The sequence below is a fragment of the Nematostella vectensis genome, chromosome 5, assembly GCF_932526225.1.
Source record: "Nematostella vectensis chromosome 5, jaNemVect1.1, whole genome shotgun sequence".
Taxonomy (NCBI): domain Eukaryota; kingdom Metazoa; phylum Cnidaria; class Anthozoa; order Actiniaria; family Edwardsiidae; genus Nematostella; species Nematostella vectensis.
This window is the reverse complement of record NC_064038.1, coordinates 6,623,441-6,643,907: the sequence shown is the minus strand read 5'-3', so window position 1 is coordinate 6,643,907 and position 20,467 is coordinate 6,623,441. Positions and strand designations below refer to the sequence as shown.

Below are 20,467 nucleotides of genomic sequence, written 5' to 3'. Positions count from 1 at the left end.
CTGATCGTTTACATAAAATATTATTGTGAGCTGATTAGAGTGTAGAAGGATGAAAATCATTGAAGTGGTATTCCATACATGGTATGCAGTCTCCTTAAAAGGAGATGACCGAGGGCAGGGGGGGGATACAATTTTAAAACAAATATGTTCGATATGACTCTCCATCCTTACCTTTCTTTGTGCAAATTTCGCGGACATCCAGCACCTTCCAGTCTGAAAGTGCCACGTCATAGATCTGCAGGCATGATATCCTGCCCTTGTACCCAGTCCTTCCCGGCAAAGACCCAACCCGTACGTCACCACGTGTATCGAGGCGTGTTAGGGAATATATCCTTCTACTCGTAACTGTCTCGTTTTTAACAAACAGCCTTGTCAAACCACTACTATAGTCATACACTACACCGATATATGACCATTTGTTCAACGGAATGACACCTCCAGTGACGACTGCAAAGGATTTTGGTACATCTCTATCATAAAACTCCGCCGATAGTTTTCCAGGAAATACCAAGCTTATGTGAACACCAGAGGGCGAGCTGCCATAGTTAAATATAGTACCACCATATGTGGTAGGGTAGATCCACGCCAGTATTGTTATTGACGAAATGATGTCAAGTGCGCCGTTGTTAGGGAATGTTATGAATGAATCCATGAAACCAGTAAACCGGGCAGAGTTGTTGGAGTGGCCGCGCGGTCCTGGGGACATGTATATATTTGAGAGTACCCCGTCTGGTAAGGCATCAGGGCTCGCTTCTTGGGCGATGTTTGGGCCACATAAAGGGAAAAGCGCCACTGGATTAGGTATGACTGCAAGGTAAACAAATTAACCCCTTGAATAACAAAGCTATTATTACCTGTAATAGACAACTTGCACTAAGAGATCACGTGTTTTTTAGTGGCAAACTAGATGGCTGTGGCCGTCACGCCAGATAGTGTCGAGCGGATCGAGCGTATGAAAATCGATTGAAAACAGTGCTTTTAGTTTTTGGAACAGGCCGCGGCTTTACTCAAACCTTGAAATCGCAAAATGTAAATCAGCTATATCCTCCACATCGTCCATTTTACGGAAAATTAGTTACTTTTTGATCATTAGGGGGGAAATGACATTAGTGTTGCTCAGTAACGACGTTGCTACGCTGGTGGCGTTGAGCGCGCGCATATACATAACACGGAATTCGTCATTCACAAGCTCTCCTGAAGTAAAAGAAACAAAAATTTGCGTTTCAATTTCCCCAAAATTGACTTAAAGTTGATATCAGCCTTTTCGGGTGATAATATTTTCCATATTTTGTAAAAATGATGATTCAGCGGAGATTATTCAAGCCAACCTTTTTGAAGCCAAAGTTTTCAATTTTCACTACTTGCGCGCGCTGGAAACACCGGTTGCAAACGTTAGCGCACTCACTGAAAATCTTATTTCAAGTAGCGCGCGCTGTATCAGAATTTTAAAATACTTTTTCAATTTTCATCATGACATGAGAAACTATAAGGAACATAAGGAATTATATCCGTCATATGATGATCAAAACTGAAATAGTATTTTATAAATTTGGATACAGCGCGCGCTACTTTGAAATAAGATTTTCAATGCGTGCGCGAGCGTCTACAACCGGTGTTTGCAGCGGGCGCAGATATAGTGGAAATTGAAAACTTGGGCTTTAAAAACATTGCCTTAAAGATATTCGCTAAATGTTTGTAGGTTGAGTTCAACTTAAAGTCCATTCTTGTGAAATTAAAGTGCATATTTTTGTTTCTTTTATTTCAAGAAAGCTTGCCAATGACGAATTCCGTGTTATGTACGCGCGCGCTCAACGCCACCAGCGTAGCAACGTCGTTACTGAGCAACACTAATGTCAGTACACCCTTAAACTGATATAAAGTAAGCAGGGAGATTTTACGTTATTCTATTGGACACTCTTTTGTATAATTTTTTTTTTAGCATAAGCCTGCCGGTTCCCCTTTAAACCTACCCATGTTGTCTTGGCAGAGTACCGGGGCCTCCGTGGGGCACGGCACATCATTCCAGCGCCATGTTTTAGGCTTTGTATTCTTGCGCAATACTCCACACATCCCATCGCCACTCGGCTCACTCTCCCCCCAGAGATACTCCACCAAAGGGCCATTATCACCTAGCGACCATTTAATTTGGCCTCTAAGAGCAACATAAGGTGCCAAGCCAAAGTCTCCAAAGGAATATGTTATGTTTGTTATACGGTCTAGAATGAGGGTGCTCTTGGGCGTGGCTAGTTCCCCTCCAAATGAGTGGCAGTAGTATCTTGATATAGCCCACGGGGTGTAGCCAGCGGGAAAACGAAAAAACATGTAGCATGATGCGCCAATGCGATGCCATCCTGGGATACATCCAAAGCTGATAGATGGGTCTGTGGGGGAATAAATAACACCAGGGTCAGAGGTTTATATTAAAAGCTGATAGGAGAGTATGCGAGGACACAAATAAGGCCAGAGTCAGAGGTTTATATTGGAAGCTGATAGAAGAGTATGCGAGGACATGAATAAGACCAGAGTCAGAGGTTTATATTGAAAGCTGATAGAAGAGTATGCGAGGACATAAATAAGACCAGAGTCAGAGGTTTATTTTGAAAGCTGGTAGAAGGGCCCGGGGGGACTCTACAGAAAATGAGACGGGGATGCTCGAACTATCTTTTAGGGTTTAAAATTCTTACCAACTGCTATCTCTAAGGGTGTGTTTTAGGATTTTTCCGATTCAGCTATCTATAAGGGGTTTTCACGCCGGGGGAGTTTTTTTCCGACTCTACTATCTTTTAGGGTGTCTCACGCTAAATGGAGGCCCAATCGCTCGAAACGTATTTTACAATAAACCACAAGTCAACTGATCGGTTAAAAGTTTCGACTTTTTTGTCGGGAACATAACAATACAGGATCCGTCAGCCAATTAAAACGAGCATTGTATTTTAATGCTTTCTTTCAGGGTTAAAAGTTCCTTCGACCGCACCCAATGTGCTATCGCTTAGGGGTAAGAATTGTTGTTAACGACGCCCATAGTGCTATCCCTTAGGGTTAAAATTGATTTTGCTGTCGAGCACTCCCGTCTGTTTTTCTCGAATTCTCCCCCCCCCCCCCCCCCCCCCCCCCGGGTAGAAGGGTCTGCGGGGAAAGAATTAAGACCAGGTTCAGAGGTAACTTAATAGAAGGATCTGTGTAGAAATAAATAGACCCATGATAAAGGTATGCATTCAAAGATCAGAGCGAGTTTTAGAAGCATGTATTCTAAAAGCCAACAGAAGGGTTAGCGGATAATTAAATAGATCAGTGTCGTGTCAATGTTATATTATTTTGTTTTGCTATTTACTAAAAGGAGATTTGGGTTATCAAGGAGGGCTGTTACATTAGCTCGCTATTATATATTAGCTCGAGAGTGCGCAGCTAGAGGTGGATACTGAGGGCGCGCAGCCAAACGACCAATAACGAGAACTTTTAAGTTCTCGTTGTTAAAACATCATCCTACCTTGCTGTCTAACACCGCTGACATGTACTGTGCGTACTGTATCTCTTCCCATGCAGCATTGCGCGTGGGAATCATTCTGGAGGCTGTAGAACTCAGAGGATGGCAGGCGGTGCGTGTAGATCTTTGGTCCATTTGGATCCTGGTAGAACCTGTTGAAGAGGGTCAGTCATGCCGCCGTTTTATTCTCCCGCACAATACCGACATACTAAAACAATCCATTTCAAATCAGCTAATTCAATCAAGTGACTGATATACGTTCAACAAAATATCGTTGATAAGGTATTAACTTTAATCGTGGGTAGTTATTTTGAAGTTTTCTTGTAAATAAACCGACGTATTTCCAATTTTAAACAATAATAATGGAGTAGTTGATCAACATTCTTAAAGTAATGCTTTATGTAAGAACTAGGCAATGTAAAGGCAAGTGTACGCTGGCATATCAAAAAATAACTTTGTTAATTCTCGAAATTTTATTGGCCAACAAGGGCTTGTTCACATGGAGATAAAATGCCCCTATTCTAAGTAGGAATAATAGTACCGCCTATTCCCATGTACTACTTCGCTGTACCTAAGTAGGGCTATATCTCTGAAGGGCTGGTTGCCAAGCCAGATTGATAAACAACCGAGAACCATCAAAATTTCCCCCCTCCCCCTGGTATCTTTGTCTCTACAGGATGCCTTCACATTGGCAAAGGTTGTCGTCCCCAGAGGTAGGTGCACCGTACCTCGTATGTGAACAAAACCTTGTAGAACAAAGGGAAACCCTTCTCACTAGGACACAAGAGCATGCACATAGGCAAGCAACACTGTTGAGAATCGATCAAACACATGCCTGGCGCAAGTGTGTTATGTTGAGAAAACGGAATCAATTTTGCTGCACTTGCGTTTGCTTTCAAGTGGTCTAGCCACCCTTTAAATTTTAGGTCTAAGTTCGTGCTATTCGGGTGTGCATGATGAGTGCGTGCCACTTACTTTATTTACTCACCTATCTAATGGGAAGCCTATGGGATCGTACAGTCTCGGCGTAGCACTGAACATGCTAATGTGGGGAACCTGTGGTGTGTAGATGTAGGTCACGGTTGAGTTGGAGGGTATTGTTGAAACATCAAAACTGAACTCTGCCGACCACCCATTATACTGGCCAGGCAAAAGCTGCACAGAATAGACCCTTGTGTGACTTCCAACGTGATATGTGGTAAGCTCTGAAAGGAAATATGATTTGATATTAAGCCTGCAAAACAGCCTGTCGAAAAGTGCCCCCAAACAGCGCCCCGAGAAACCTCACGGAAAAGACGGCCTCGTAGCTCTGCTTCTCCGCTCTCTCACAACAACTCTTCTCAGAGTGCCCCTTGAGAAAGCTTATATTAAACAATTATTGGATGAGGTTTTAGTGATATCCGGAATAATCAATGTCGTGACAAGTGGAGTTAGGCAAGGCCTAAGGCAATTGATTCAGCAAAACACACACTTTCGCGAAAACAAAACTTTTTCGCGATTTGCACAAAGGCGCCACTTCTCACAATCGTGTCTTCGCGCCCTTGGACCAGAGTGCATTGCGCGTGTATAATCTCTATTGATATGACTATATGATTAATATCAAGAAAATTTAGGCACAAATTGTCGTTTTTGCCAAACGCGGTCACTTCCATGATATAAGGAAAATAATTTTTATCCTTATTTGGAAAAACTGCATGATTCTTGTCATTTCTAAGGTGAGCAGACCCCCAGGGGCTTTGTTAACGTTATGACTTGTAGTCAGAAGAAAAAAACAGTTACTCTGGCCGTCTTAAGTCAATGGAGAAGGTCTTTGAAAAGAAACTAAGTTTCCTCGGTACCAGACCCCCAAAACGACAACGTTTTCTTTATATGATTCACAGATAGTTAATAAGTGAAGACCCCCAGATTGCGTGATTCTCAAAATAAACCGCGCGTTCTTGACCAATCAGAATTGACATAGTGAGCACAATGTATAATTAACAATTATTCACCGATGGCGAAGTGAATAAAGGTGGACCGCCGTAGTTGGGTTACCTGTGGTAATACATGCGCCTTTGGTAAATGTGACGTCATCAATCGCGGCATCACCTCTGTAACTGATTCCCAGAATTCCCTCGAACACAACCTTCCAAAGGCAAACAACAATGAAGGTCAATACTTTATGAAAGGATTTGAGGCTATCCCTGAGGCTATCCCTTATCATGTTTAATGGATTTTTCAATTTTTGAATTTTTCAAAACATTGAAAGCAGTGTCTATTGGATTTTTTTGAGGATGTGATTGATAATTTACAGCAGATGGCCTGTTTATATCTTGGATTCTAATATATTATTCTGTCTTTTAACGGTTGAGGTTTCCGTCGGAACTCCGGAAGGAAACTGGTGACAATGCGGCTTTAAGATTCTTGTAAAACTAAGGCCAATCATGCCGCTATTTTATTACGGGGGGAGGGGGAGAGACTCTCCTTAAAAGTATACGGCTGTGATCTTTCAGGATATGTATTACTACCCACTGCTATCCCTTAGGGGGTATTACACTAATGAATCGCATCCTATCCAATTACAACCGGACTCAAAAGTTGTCACAATATGGATGTGCTCGATGGCAGTGTCTCAAGGACCGCAATATATAAAATTCTAGAAAACTGAAAATGTGTTTCCATTGCTATCTCTTAGCGTTAGAAATTGCTTCGACCACACTCAATGTGCTAACTTGTAGGGGTAAGAATTGCTGTTGACCACACCCAAAGTGCTATCCCTAGGGTTAAAATTGATTTTGCTGGAGATCACACCTGTCTGTATTTATTGATCAGTTGATTTGATTGATTCAGACGACGAACTGTTCATATGTCCAATCTTAAGATTCGACACGGAAGGATTTCTTAGACCGCGCCCTCAGTGCTAAAGAAGAATTAGAAATATCTCTCACCTGGTACAGTTCTTCTGTTGTGACGCCTTTTACTGTGACCACGCCCTTATGCCATCGCCCCCCTCTGTCACCTGATTTGACCCAAAGGAGCCTGTACTTCCTTGAGTGTACTCCCCGGGAGAAGACGACAAGCAAGCTCATCGTGTCTCCCCTCATGTGGTAGAAAAACTGCAGACAGAACTCGCCTTGAAGAATGGGACTTGCTAGGCGCGCACGTTCACCTGGGTTATTTGGTTTAGAGGATTCGACAAAGGCGTAGTATCCTGTCCCTGTCAAAATAGACGAGCATTATAGCACCGTGAAAAATGTGAATCATTGAACGGTTCAAATTGAGATAGCCCAAATGGTCATTTGTCGTGTGTCATATCATCCCATACATGTGAGAGTAGGACTTTGTTAGGGTTCTGCTGCCAACACCAACAAAGAACGCCGAATTCCTTTCACGTGCGCGCCTAATTTCGCTTGTTTTTGTGCTATAAACAAGGAGCTATCTTGTTCTAAAAACAATCCGTTTTTTTTCCAGCTCGCTCAGTCATTCCCTTATTAGGACATTGAATGCAATATCTATCAGTTGGTTTTTGCTTTTTTTTTTTAGAGCTGCGTGAGTCTCTACGTAAAGTTGCAGTGATTGAAAATTAGGTCTAGTGCCAAACTTTCTAGATTTTCCTGCGCTCGCCCCCAGGTCCTTCTAGACCATTTAGAAGTACGTTACGAGGTCCGATTACCACGTTTGTTGGGTAGCACCTGTAGTGTGGCCCGCAAAAGAGTGACTATGGGATATGTCGTTATATAATTGATTTAGGTATTTAGGTTACGAGATGACGTCAGATGGGTACGTATCGTGGGGTTTACCTGTCGTGTGGTCCGCGAATGGACCGGTGAATCTGCTGAATGTTTCTCCTATACCCAGATACCAGTCAAAGTCGTTCCCGATCTCGTTAGTCCAGAGGCAAAACCCATTCTGAGATAAGCTCCTTTCGAAATCGCAATCCCCTGGGAAATAAACGAAATAGATCAGTAAGTTACTGGGGCTTTCGTTATCCTACGAAACACGCTGGGTTTCCAGCAGCTAAAACGCCGTCTGGCTTCTGTCATTCCAAATCTTTGAAGCGTTTTCATTGTTCAACCGAGATGTATCGAGTCACACAGCCTCTCCGGCGCTGACCAATCAAAAAACACCAAATGCAATTCCGTTTGAATTTGAATTACGGAGGCCAGAACGAAGTTTAACAATTGGAAATTTTTGATAAATAGCTTGCCGAATATTGAAAAGAAAGACAAAATCTGAGGATTTTCTCTTCTTTTCGCGAAATGTAAATTTTTGGTGGAGCAAGAGCAGCTTATCCAAACATTTATTTTACCGTGAGATCTTGCGTGATCATCTTCCTTGTCACACAATCCGCTTCTGACCGTCACGTTGTCGATTGCAACAAATGTAGAGTTTCCCGGATCGATGCCTGACACTACCATTATCTGGGCGGAGAAAAGAACGCTTTACATGATTAACCAAAATAACTAATAAAAATTCTATATTGTTTCCTTTATTTCTGCCAAAAATGGGAAGGAACGGCAAACACGGTAGGGTCCCAAAACACGGTAGGGTCCCAAAACACGGTAGGGTCCCAAAACACGGTAGGGTCCCAAAACACGGTAGGGTCCCAAAAAGCCAATTAAGCCTGTAAGTGTGAGCTGCCTGGTGAGTGCAACGGCGAGCACAGAAAAGTGCTGCTCCATTTGTACCAAACGGTCAATTCATGGAATTAAACGTAATTGGAAGAGCAAGACAACATGTGGCCAACTGCAGCCAATTGCGAAATTCCCCCTTACCAAATCCTAAAAAAAATATATTTATTCTTTTAACACTTCGAACCTGGTATGTTCCCTGGAAGGGCAAACTGACAGTGGCGTTCCTCCAGGGTCCATCCTTGGTCCCCTGCGTGGTCCATTCTGCGCTTACTCTTTCCGTTGCGGATTTATATTCAAATAATAATACTTCCAGAGTTCCAATGACATCACTTCGCATGCTGTATATGAACCGGAGACACTGCGGACCAGTTGTACGCGGGCTCAGCAAATAAGCAAAGTATCCTGGACTACTTAGATAGGTTGTGTTGACATAGAGATAACCATTTGATGCTGAAGAAAAAAAATTGAACAATCATAGGCTCAGTGGAAAATAGATCGAGAGCCATCGAAATAGTCCTTTGCGAGCAAATCACTTGACTTTTCTGGTGGTACACTCGCAGGCACTAAGGCTTTTAATGGCTAACAACAACAAAAATAAACTTATTCTCAGCGCTTTGGAATCAGACAGATATTTTCTATGTTACATCGGTTTCTACGGGGTTTATTTTCATTGAAGATTTTGTTTTTTCGTCGCTCTCTAGCCGCGGCCACTCCAGAGTTCATTTTGGCGTGGGTTTACCCTAAAAGATCGGGTGATTTCTTAGCAACGGTGTAGCCAGGATTTTTAACAGGTGGGAGGGGGGGCATTATATTATACTGTATTTTTTACTTATATTATACTGTATTTTTTACTTATTTTATACTGTATCTTTGGCTGCTAAAAGGGGGGCCCTAAGCCACCCCCTGGCTATGCCCCTACTTTGTGCAAGTTTCATATTGCGAAGAGACAAGCTCCACCAATAGCCTCATGCACCAACACAAACACTGTGTGACATCATCGGATAATTTACCTCGCAAGGGAGCTTAAATGAGAGTTCGTGTTTGCAAGAAAAATAGCCATATCCTTTTTGTTAATAGTTATTTGCTATTCATTTAATGTTTGCTTACCCATATTACCTCTTGTCCATTGCAGGGGTAAATCGTTGCTTCGCTTGTACGCCAGGCTACGCCATCCACAAAAACTATCTTCAAATGTACAGTTCACTAAAAAAAAACAGAGGATAAGAATTAGAGGAATGGGGAGGTCGAGAAGGGAAAACGGCCATGAGATTGTACGTACCATTAAATGTCTCTGGCGGCGTTTCTTCTCCTGTGTTATTACAAACTAGTAATCCATCCTTGAAGGTTATCTCGTCAACTGCTATATCCCCGGTATAGCTCCCGCTGCCGTATGCTTCTATAATGATCTAAGGTCAGATTGTTAAAATGCACGAGATTAGTTCATGAAAGTGTTCCAATCACCAAGAGTCCTATTCTTCCAAGAAGCATCCATTCCGTAAAACCATTATTTCCCCTTCCCCCTTTCCCCCTCGACATAACCCTCACCCTATAATTTCCTGACATTGTTATATTCACACATCCAGGCAACCACTTGTCTCCATGGTTACCATGGCGGCTCCACACGCGTGTCTCCTTCAAACCAAAAGCTACGTAAACGGAAAGGGTTTCTATAGTAGCGCCAAACATGTGGTAAAAGAAAGACATCGTAAGTGGGCCGTTTAGGACTGGACTAAGTAGCCGCGCCTTTTGGTCGTAAAGAATAGGGCTGGATGACTCGACGTAGATGTAAAATCCTGAGCCTGTTGGTAAAAAAAGAAGAAGAAAAAAACAAAAATCAGATTTGATTTTTAAGTATAGACATATTTATAGATAACAAAAGACATTGGTAGAAGAATAAAGATGCGTCATACAAACAGCCAACATGGCCTCAGTGTCGCTTCAACACCCTCGATTAGCTTTCCACAAGAAAAGCAAGAAAAAGGAAATGTTCGCTAACTACTTTACAGAAGCACAAAAAGTACAAACATCACAGCATTAAGACATGTAGCAGGCCTCAAGTAATAGAAGGGATTTGGCCTACGATACAGAAACATATTATAAATTATTGGGGACACGGCTACGCCCTACTGTTCATTGCCTTATATATTTTTCAATGGGGGGGGGGGAGGTGGCATACGATACAGATGCATATTTAACATATATTTGGTACACAGCTACGCCACACTGGTCATTGCCTTATATTTTTTAATAGGGGGGAGGGGCAAGTGCCCAAGTGCCCAACCTCCATGCTACGGCCCTGACACCTGTTTTTCGAAACACCCGAGAATTCTCTGGCCTGAAAACTTTATTTTGCATTTTTGCTAATAATTTCGCATGTTTACCTTTTGGAGAACCGCTTTCATGTTTCAGAACAGTTTGAACGTCCTCTTGGTTCGTATTCCAAATGATTACACTCAATAGCGCTATTTTCGAAGTTCTGCTGAAACCAAAAAGTTACCCGAAAAGTCTCGAAAAGCCATGTGAATTTAGGGCCCGAGAAATTCGGGAAAGATCAAAATCTATAAATCTATAAAGAGAATCATCCTTTACATGAATCTTTGTGGTAAAATACGATGTTTGACGATATTTTAACATATCTAGATACCATAAATTTTATAGAAATTAGCCAGCTGGTCCGAGAATTCTCGGGTATTTTTTGGCCAAGTAATATTGTGAAATTGAAACTGTTGGGATACCCTCACCAGAGTGATCGTGACTGGGGCCAGTATTGATACTTGGAGTACGATCCTTGAGGAGAGTCCATTCCGCGCCGTTAGTCTGAACCTTCGTCCAGTTACAGAGAGTAAAGTTGTCAAATGAGCAGTCGCCTACAAAATCAGAAACACTTAAAGTCAATCGATCAACAAATTTGATTGTCAGATGCCATTTTTTAGCCCCCCCCCCCCCAACCCATACACAGCCACTAGTCTCTCCTCCTGCGCGATCAATGGGTCAAACATGTTTGTTAAGAGAAGATCATCCGATCCGTTTGCCATACACGCATAAAACATTATTCAACGCTTATCTGAACCTTTGACCAGTTACAGAGAGTAAAGTTGTCAAATGAACAGTCGCCTACAAAGTCAGAAACACTTACTTCAACCGACTGATAAATTTTGCGCCATGAACAGGAGAAAGGTTGGATAATCAAATGATTGTGAGATGCCATTTTTTAGCCCCCCCCCTCCCCCATACCCCCCTACAAGACAGCCACTAGCCTCTCTTCCGTTGCAACCAATGGGTCAACCATGTTTGTTGGGAGAAGATCATCCAATCCGTTGGCCATGCGCGCGAAACATTATTCAACGCTTATTTGATAAAATCGAACCCGATAAAAACAGACGAGAATGATCGTCCCACTAAGAGATAGCACTTTGGGTGTGGTCAACCGAAATTCTTACCCCTAGTGCCTAGTGCACACTAGTGACATAACGACATGGGCGCGCGCACTGTTTAGCCGCACTGTTTTTAACGACATATGTCGTTATGTCCAATGTCGTTATGTCGGGTTTATGTCAAAATGTCGGACCATTCACACTTGAACATACGAAGATAAGAGTGCGCGCACCCATGTCGTTATGTAACCAGTGTGCACCAGACATAAGAGATAGCAAATTGGGTGTGGTAAAAGGAATTTTTAACCCTAAGAGAATCGGAAAAAAACCGCCCAAGGAATAGCAGTGGGTAGAATTTTATACCCTAAGAGATAGCAGAATCGAAGAAACCGTTTAAACACCCCCTAAGGAATAGCAGTTGGTCGAATTTTATAAGATAGGACGATCACCCCCGTCTACTTTTCTGGAGTGTCCCCCCCCCCCCCCCTCCCCCCCCCCCAAGGGGATCGAACGCAAGCTGAATGACTTGTTCAAACATTTTTACCAGGGCCTTTAGATGGGTAATTGTAAGGGACGGGAAGTTGTAGCGGTTATTTAAAGCCGTGATATGATGAGCAGCCGCCTTTTGGAACCTCTTAATCCAATCAGAGCGCGGTTGAAAGCACACTCTTTATGAAACAAATTGCAAATAGGATTTCATGATGAGATCAAATTAAGCGACTATATAATCAATATTATCAAAATTCGAGATACATAAGGGAAATCCCAAATAAAAGCAACTTTCATTAGAAATAAATATATTTGACTTTTACAAATCATCAAAATGACATTTTTTGTGCTGGTATCAATATGTTAAAAGATTATTTTTTACTTGGTTTACTGATATAGACTGATAAAGAGGGCACATTTAGAAGTTTATCGTATTAGTTGAAAAGAAATATTAGGTGCCGATTTTCTCGGATTTATCGGTTCAAGAAAATATCAAACACCTGCATATGTAATGTTAGAAACCTTTTAAATAATCAATTATTTCAGAACAATCATACATCGTCATTAACTTTCGGAAGAAAAAGATAACAAGAGCATAGACTCTATGTCAATACGCCTTCCTCTAGCTTCCTTTTCAAATTACCCAGAATTGTATTCGGTGGACATTTTGCAAAACAAAGCGTTTCCGATCAGTTTTTCAACAAGGAAGCCATTGAAACGTGTTAAACAGTGCCTAAACAAGTAAATTACCGTTTAAAATATATGAATCCTGCCTTATCTTAGTTGAGACCGTCCATTGAAATGCACTCTCAGTTCAGGTCGGTCAAATTTTACTGTTTTTTTTTTTACTTTTAGATTCCCTTTCGCCTTATCGAAAAAAAAAAAACACACACACACAAAGAGAGACTGAAGACATCTTTGAACAATTAAAAATAGTAGTGTTCCCTTTTGCTATCGTGTAAAACTTACAGTACGTACCTGTGCTTTCAGATCTTGTTAGCAGAAAAACACATAGAAGGGCGAAAACAAAACAAAGTTTTCTTATACACATGGCTTCTCTTGCTTTTTCCATGGGAAAGCCTGTTAGTGTTATCGCGCCTTTAAGCTGAAATTGTTGTGATTCATAGTCTAATGGATGTCAAGCAGCGAATTCTATGACGGAGAATTAAAAACGTCGTACTTAGTACGCGTGCTTTAACCGCTTTGTGTAAGGTGATAGTAATTAACTTGTGCGATAAAATACATCAAAAAGCCAGCACCGTCGCCACCTTTGTACTCGCTTAGTTGTTCCCAATAATGAGGCAATCTCATTGACATACAAAAACAGATTTAGCGAAAAAGAATATGCATAGGCTATCCCAGCTGGTATATCTGTATCAACAAATGCAGACGTTTAAACTAACAAAGTTGATAGAATATGAGTCCAGCCTAGGAATACAGATAATTTGTTTACCGGGTACCTTTCATCCGACAAGAATTTTCAGCAAGAGCAATGAAGCTTTTTTTTTGTGTAGCTTTATTTTTGGACACTTGTTTTCGACGCCGTTTTGTAGTGTTTTTTATGTGTTTTACTCTCAATATTCTCACGTCACCTTGCTGTGTTTATTGCCTTCCCCCCTTTATTGTTATTTGGATTGTACCTGTGGCTTGATTTGGAGAAAAAATTCCCGTATTTGCTGAAAAGCACATATTTGCTAACGATCTGCAAGAAGAATCGTTAGGGTGCAATCGAATCTAGAGGTCGAGGGCAAAAAATGGACGATTTCGTTTCGGGCGTCAACAAAACCAGGAATTTGGAATCTGGGAGTGGGAAATCAGCGGTATTCCACATTTGAGCCGAGGTACTGGTAAATGTCTTTACAGGGCCGTAGCAGGGGATGAGACACTGGGTGCACGTGTCTCCCCCAGTATTTTAAAAAATTATAAGAAAATGACCAGTAGGGGTGTGGCTGTGCCCCCCTAATATTTTCTTAATGTTTCTGTATTGTCCCCCCCCCTCCCTCCCCAAAATTTAGAGACCTGCTACGGCCCTGCTTTCATGAAGTATCTTTCTTGGTAAGCAGAGTCTTACGGGAGTAGACATGACCTGGGCACCTTTTGGATCCCGTATTTGGATCCCCCTTTGGATAAACTACTTCAACATAGAACGAAAGTAACGTAACTGGTTTCACAACGCCCACAACGCCATTTTTGCGACTCCAATGTGACAATCTTTCCTTCGTGGCCGGCATTTTAAATCTCAGGACTTTATCGTGTTCCATATATGAAGTATCTGGCTTTAAATGGGGAATACCGCTGATTCTCCATCCTTGATTCCCTGATTCCCCGATTCACTATTCCTGGTTTTGTTAACGCCCATTTCGTTTCTACAAACTATCTGAGAGTGAAGCGTCCCCACCATGTGCGTATGCTTCTTTAAAGTGCTCGTTATTTTTGTTTTACGTTTGAGCTGTATTATTGACAGTGTATTCTTTAAGACGAATGAAAATCCGGCGTATAGAAAGAATGTGAATATTGAAAATAAACAGTCAAATCGGCCGGGCTGTGCACAAATATTATTGCTCTTAACGTCGTCATGCGCATATCACGACGCGCGGCGGTTGATAATGTGCACAAGTCATTGAATTGTGAAAAGGGGTTATTGCGCGAGTTATACTAGCGCTTCCAAATCCTGTCGCCCGTGTGCTGAAGGCTGAAGTGTTTCAAGATTGATGTGGCGGGTAAACTTTGCCTCCATTTGATGCAGTTCTCAGCCAATGAACAGCAGTCAAACCGGTTTTTCACGGTCGGACTCGTCAGACACGTTTTTGCATGACGCAGTGAAAGTACTTTCCCGGAATTTCGCATGTTTGCAAGGATCCGAATTGTTTATTATGCTTTATTCATACGCATTTCAAAATACACTTTTCTTCTAGATTAAAAAAAAAACTTGCAAGAACAGTAGGTTATTGAGCGTTATTTGATGTACTTTGCTGCATTTTCCAAAAAAAGTTATTTACATGCTATATAGAAAACAAGCCACAAACAGTTTACAGTTTACATTATTATCAATAATGACAATAAAATGTTGTGTTGTGTGTAAACATTGCTTTTTAAATGACTTGTTACTCGCCACAGCCGTTTCTGTTCATTTTAACACGGCGCACTTCACTTATCTACGATTACTTCTAGTTATTATTGTCATCATCATCATCATTATTACTATTACTATTACCACAGGCTTACCATCCTGAGGTTGTGTGAAATTGTGTATATAATTGTACCGTTGCAGAACTGTCCTTGTGGTGAAAGTGTCTAACCAATCAGATAGGACTACATGTGTCCAATCATAGACCTTGTTAGAATGCCACACGTGTGACACTGGGATCGAGTGGCAGAACAGTCTTCCCTCTTCTTCCCTGGGATCGAGTTTGGTATGGCAGAACGGTCGTTTGTTGATAATATAACTGATTTCTGAGGAATCGATAAAGCAGAGAAACACCCAAGAGAAAAGGATTTAGCAAAAGCCATGTTATGTTCCCTTACTGGAGTCCGTCCTAAGACGGAGACAAGCCATTTAGAGGTGAGTCACGCTCCCTCGCTCCTCGAAAAATCGAGTCTTTACTTTCGTACCGTCCTTCGCTAGGGGAGATATCCACAATTAAGCAGGTCAAGAAGTTCATAGGAAATATATTTGAAGGTTACTACTGATAAACAAGTGAACGCAATGCGTGTAAAACATTCAATTGATAATCAATCAGTTCCACTATCTAAGTTGGGCTAAGTTGTACAGTAAGATTGCAGCTATAAGCTTACAATTATCACACAGTCCCCTAAGTATTCTGATTTGATCTTTCTCTACCTCATAAAAATCAATACGGTGAATTGGCATATCCTCAGATTTGCCTTTTCTAAGGGTCTGTTTACATTACGAATATCAACCCTGGCTGAAGCTTTAGTATGGCCAGGCGACTGAAAATGTTTTTCATATTAGTAGCTAGCTTCAGCCTGTACTAAATTCCCTTTTTATTTATTTCAGGCAGTGTCAAATTTTGTTATTCAATGTCAAAGGTGCCAAGGTTAACAAAATTGAACCGGAGATTTTGTCATCTTTAGCTCTAAGGCGGCACCAAGCAAATAGTCCAGTTTTGAATTTAACTGTGCCATTGGAATTAAGGACACATATAAAGACAGTGTGAGCCTAAGTTTCAGATTATTGGTTCACAAATAACATGGAGATCATGAAGAATTCACATGTTTTACATTGTTTTATTTCAAGCTCTAGGAGATTTTCACTTGTATGTTACACTTGACTTATACTACCTTTGTCCATCTATTCAGCAGGCATGATGGATTTCCAAATTTGATTACTGAAGCAACCTTCGTCACATCATAGCTTATAATGTTCTGCTGTAGTTATGTAACTATTTATTTGCATAATCTTTCAATAAATCACATGTTTCCTTGGTGACTCCATTGTCTCTGAATGGCAATGAAACATATTCCTAAAGCAGCTGTTCACTAACCAAATCAACATTTCCCTACTGTAATATGCTGCCCTTTAATCCCCCCTCTATAATATGCCCCCCTCTCAATGATCTGCCCTTCCTTTCTGCCAACCCTCTTTAATAAGCCATCTTTAAAAAAACATAGCTCTCTAATAAGCTGCCCTTCTGATAAGCAATCCCTTTCTAACAAGCCACGACTCTATTAACCCACCCCTTGGCAAAATTTCTAGTATTACATTATTTACATACCAGTGTGCACCTTCTGTTAGGCTGCATAGAGTGCATTATTTAATAAGCCACCCTCTCTATTAAGCCAACCTTATGAAACAAGCCAGTCCTCTCCAATAAGTCACCCCTCTAATAAGCCATCACTATCTAACAAGTCACCCCTTTAATAAGCCAGCCCTCTCTAATAAATCACCCATCTTCAATAAGCCAGCCCTCTCTAATAAATCACCCATCTCTAATAAGCCAGCCCTCTCTATAAGCCAGCCCTCTCTAATATGGCAGCCCTCTCTAATAAGCCACCCCTCTCTAATAAGCCATCCCTCTCTAATAAGCCAGCCCTCTCTGATATGCCATCCCTTTCTAATAAGCCACCCCTTTCTTATAAGCCACCCCTCTCTGATGAGCCATCCCTCTCTAATAAGCCAAACCTGTCTCATAAGGGGGGGAGGGGTGAATAGGGGTCTCCCTAGCAGGATTCTATCCTACGTGTGGCCAATATAAGTTTTGACACCTATGCGGCAGAGAAAAGGCGTGGTCCTTAAACTCTAAGGGATAGCAGTTAATGTTATTAACTGCCTTCTACGACAACTAATTACCTAGTCTATGAGAAGGTGTATTCCCTCCTGGCCTCAGCATGGAATAATGTGGCACATTTCTGTAGTTACCGTACTATTCAATATTCAATATTATTTAGGTAGAATGAGCAGTAGACACTGTTAAAGAATAATTTTGGAGCTCCTGGAAGAACGCGCTAGGAGACTATTGAGTCGCCTCACGGCTAGAAACTGCACGTTATTTCAACAAAGACAGCAATACAACGAAATGTTTATAACCCTATATTTTTTAGATTAAGCTATTTTGGACGCTTGTGGCCTTAAAAATACGGGGATATCGTTTTTGTAAACCATTAGCACGTACTGGGAATATTGAAAAAAAAAATAGTCAGTTTTATACCATCGAATCTTTTACTATAATCACGTTGAAAGATTTCGGCAGCGTAATATGATGTGTGATCAGGAAAGACAAACTTGTTCCAAAATGAAAATGGCGTGTGGAGTATGGCTATGTCTATTTTCATGTAACAAATATCAGCAAATGTAACAAATGTCAGCAAATGTAACAAATGTCAGCAAACGTAACAAATGTCAGCAAGTTTTGAGATCTTCACTATAGTGCAATATTTCACTATGAAATACCTGTTCAAGCAGAGCACAAGGCTTGCAAGATCTTTAAAAGGTCATATAATTTTACACGTGTAAAATTGGATATCAACTCCAAACATATCACCTGGGAAATATAGTGATTTATATAGTGGCTTATTAGAGAGGGGTGACTTATAAGAGAGGGGTGGCTTATCAGAGAGGGCTGGCTCATTAGATAGGGTTGACCTATTAGTGAGGAGTGGCTTTTAGAAAGGGGTGGCTTATTAGAGAGGGGTGGCTTATTTGAGAGGTGTGGCTCATTAGAGAGGGTTGCTTATTAGAGAGGGGTGGCATATTAGAGAGGGGTGGCTTATCAGATAGGGGTGACTTATTAGAGAGGGGTGGCTTTTAGAGGGGCTGGCTTATTAGAGAGGGGTGACTTATTAGAGAGGGGTGACTTATTAGAGAGGGGTGACTTATTAGAGAGGGGTGGCTTTTAGAGAGGGGTGACTTTTAGAGAGGGGTGACTTTTAGAGAGGGGTGACTTTTATTAGAGAGGGGTGAATCTAGAGAAGGGTGGCTTATTAGAGAGGGGTGACTTTTATTAGAAAGGGGTGGCTTATTAGAGAGGGGTGGCTTATTAGTGAGGGAGGGGTAGCTTATTAGAGAGGGTGGCTTATTAGAGAAGGGTGGCTTACTAGAGAGGGGTGGCTTATTAGAGAAGGGTGGCTTATTCGAGATGGGTGACTTATTAGAGAGGTGTGGCTTATCAGAAAGGGCTGGCTTATTAGAGAGGGCTAGTTTATCAGAGAGGGCTGGCTTATTAGAGAGGGATGGCTTATTTGAGAGGGCTAGTTTATCAGAGAGGGTTGGCTTAGAAGAGAGGGCTGGTGTCGCAATAGTGCCTCTGATTGAATGAATCATTTTTCTCCACGTGAAATTCAGATTTTATTATTAGAAATAAATAAACAAATTAAACAAAATAAATAAAAATCACCCGCCCGCGTGCTCTCGAGGTAGAATCGCGACCAGAAATAAAATATTTTTTGACCTAATCGTTCCCTATTTCATGTGCACTGTTTTAAAAGGGATTTTTTCTCCTGCATTTTTCGCAAGCATAATAAACGAACCGCGAGAATGTTTATGGGGTATGCACCCCAGAAATCTAGTTAAAGTATATGGAAGCCCTCCGACTCAACCGGCATGTCCGCTCATATACAAATATACAAGTACCACTGCGAGCTGGGGCGAAATATCCAAGAGCAAATGGTCATCTAAATGGGTAAACGAATCCAAGCTCAAAGTTTTGGCTACATGCCTGTAACCGCGTATGTTCTTCGTGTATGTTAGTACAAAAAGAAAATCCTATGGACGGGAAATTATGATCCGTCGCAGAACAATAGAAATTTTCTTGCATACTTGATTAACAAAATGTGAATATGTTAGACAGAATTGAGAATTTTGAACTTGAAATCCTGCATCACTATCGGCTTTCTAAACAAAATATGCATACATTATGTTATTTTACCGTAGAACCTAATCGTTTTACAGTTTTTCTTAAGCAACACACATCAAACAAATAGACAAAGACACTAAACAGTAGTCAGAGAGATAAAGGGAGGGAGAGAGGAGAGAGAGAGGGGAGGCGGGGGGGCGCAACAAATGCGCAAAAATAATAGTTGTTAATCGGTAAAGTAAACCGCGAAAAGCATACACAGGTGGAAAACAAGGCATTTTGAAAATATATCTATAAGCGTTGAAATTGAAAAAAAAAAACGCACACAGGACCATTTCCATTTATTACGTTAGACAACGAAATAATGACCGAGACTATATTTAAAAATGAAAAAATCTGCACAAAGGTGTATCTAAATTATTGAACCTTTTCTGAATTATGATTTAGAAAGGGGCTTTGTTCACTTCATTACTAGTTTTGCTGTTTTATGAGTTTTTATTGTGGCTCAGAACAGTTCACAGTTTATTTTGCCAGTATTCTTTTATGGGGGGGGACTGGGGGGTTTCATAGAAACGAGTGGGAGGCGCGAATCGCCCCTCCGGGCCTCCCAGCCCCGTCGCGGGCACGGCGTAGAGCAGCTTTTGCGCGAGGGTCAGAGACCTAGGGAAACCGGGTTTTGCGCGTTTGGCTTGTTCGGCTATAGCGTGTTTGATATGTTCGGCTATAGAGGCTCCCGCCGCAGTTGCCGCCTTATTCGTCTCTTCCACCTCCCTTCGGGGATTCGCCTCCTCGTTCAGCATCCGCCAGCCTTCCCAATCCATGCTCAGCCCTATTAAACACGAAGGCGGGCTATGTTCAACACAATGGTGGTCCTACATACTGTGCTCACCAAAAAGGCGAACAGACGCTCTTCTTCGAGCGGCCGATAAGGCGCCCACGCTTTGTGGCGCTGCGGCAGTGCTCGCTGTTTAACAGCTGGTATAACCTCGGGCGGGAGCATCAGATAACGACTATAGCCTCCCTCCTGTCCCGGCACCACACGGCCGAGTCCATCGTGGAAACGATCAACCGCGCTGAAAGCAAGATTCTGACCGCGAAGCTGGATCCCCTCACCGGGAAGATCGCGCTCACGTCCAATGGCGTTGCGTTCCTGAATGCCGAACTTTGCGCACTATTTGGCCTAGAGGCTAAAGA

The 20,467-nt window shown here is 41.8% G+C and overlaps 1 protein-coding gene and 1 long non-coding RNA gene across 5 annotated transcripts in view; one reads left to right on the top strand and one right to left on the bottom strand.

Annotated features, from left to right (window-relative positions):
* LOC5504590 overlaps positions 1-13,266 on the bottom strand; it is a 114,506-nt gene extending 101,240 nt beyond the window's left edge. The window contains exons 1-14 of one of the 4 annotated variants that reach the window (XM_048727877.1): positions 12,939-13,266; positions 10,839-10,964; positions 9,643-9,896; positions 9,377-9,503; positions 9,205-9,300; positions 8,282-8,547; positions 7,773-7,884; positions 7,264-7,404; positions 6,412-6,680; positions 5,519-5,609; positions 4,473-4,689; positions 3,488-3,636; positions 1,971-2,381; positions 172-807 (exon numbers count right to left, since the gene is read on the bottom strand). In XM_048727877.1, coding sequence (XP_048583834.1) covers positions 172-807; positions 1,971-2,381; positions 3,488-3,636; positions 4,473-4,689; positions 5,519-5,609; positions 6,412-6,680; positions 7,264-7,404; positions 7,773-7,884; positions 8,282-8,547; positions 9,205-9,300; positions 9,377-9,503; positions 9,643-9,896; positions 10,839-10,964; positions 12,939-13,032 — 2,989 coding nt within the window. In that variant the 5' untranslated portion in view covers positions 13,033-13,266. Of the gene's footprint in view, positions 1-171; positions 808-1,970; positions 2,382-3,487; positions 3,637-4,472; positions 4,690-5,518; positions 5,610-6,411; positions 6,681-7,263; positions 7,405-7,772; positions 7,885-8,281; positions 8,548-9,204; positions 9,301-9,376; positions 9,504-9,642; positions 9,897-10,478; positions 10,574-10,838; positions 10,965-12,938 lie in introns of those variants that run through there. The other 3 variants (XM_048727878.1, XM_048727880.1, XM_048727879.1) reach the window with 3 other exon arrangements.
* Positions 13,267-15,134: 1,868 nt separating this feature from the next.
* Positions 15,135-16,410, top strand: LOC116612345. The gene is made up of 2 exons (XR_004293866.2): positions 15,135-15,522; positions 15,979-16,410. It is a non-coding gene; the product is annotated as an uncharacterized LOC116612345 (long non-coding RNA).
* The last annotated feature ends 4,057 nt before the right edge of the window (positions 16,411-20,467 follow it).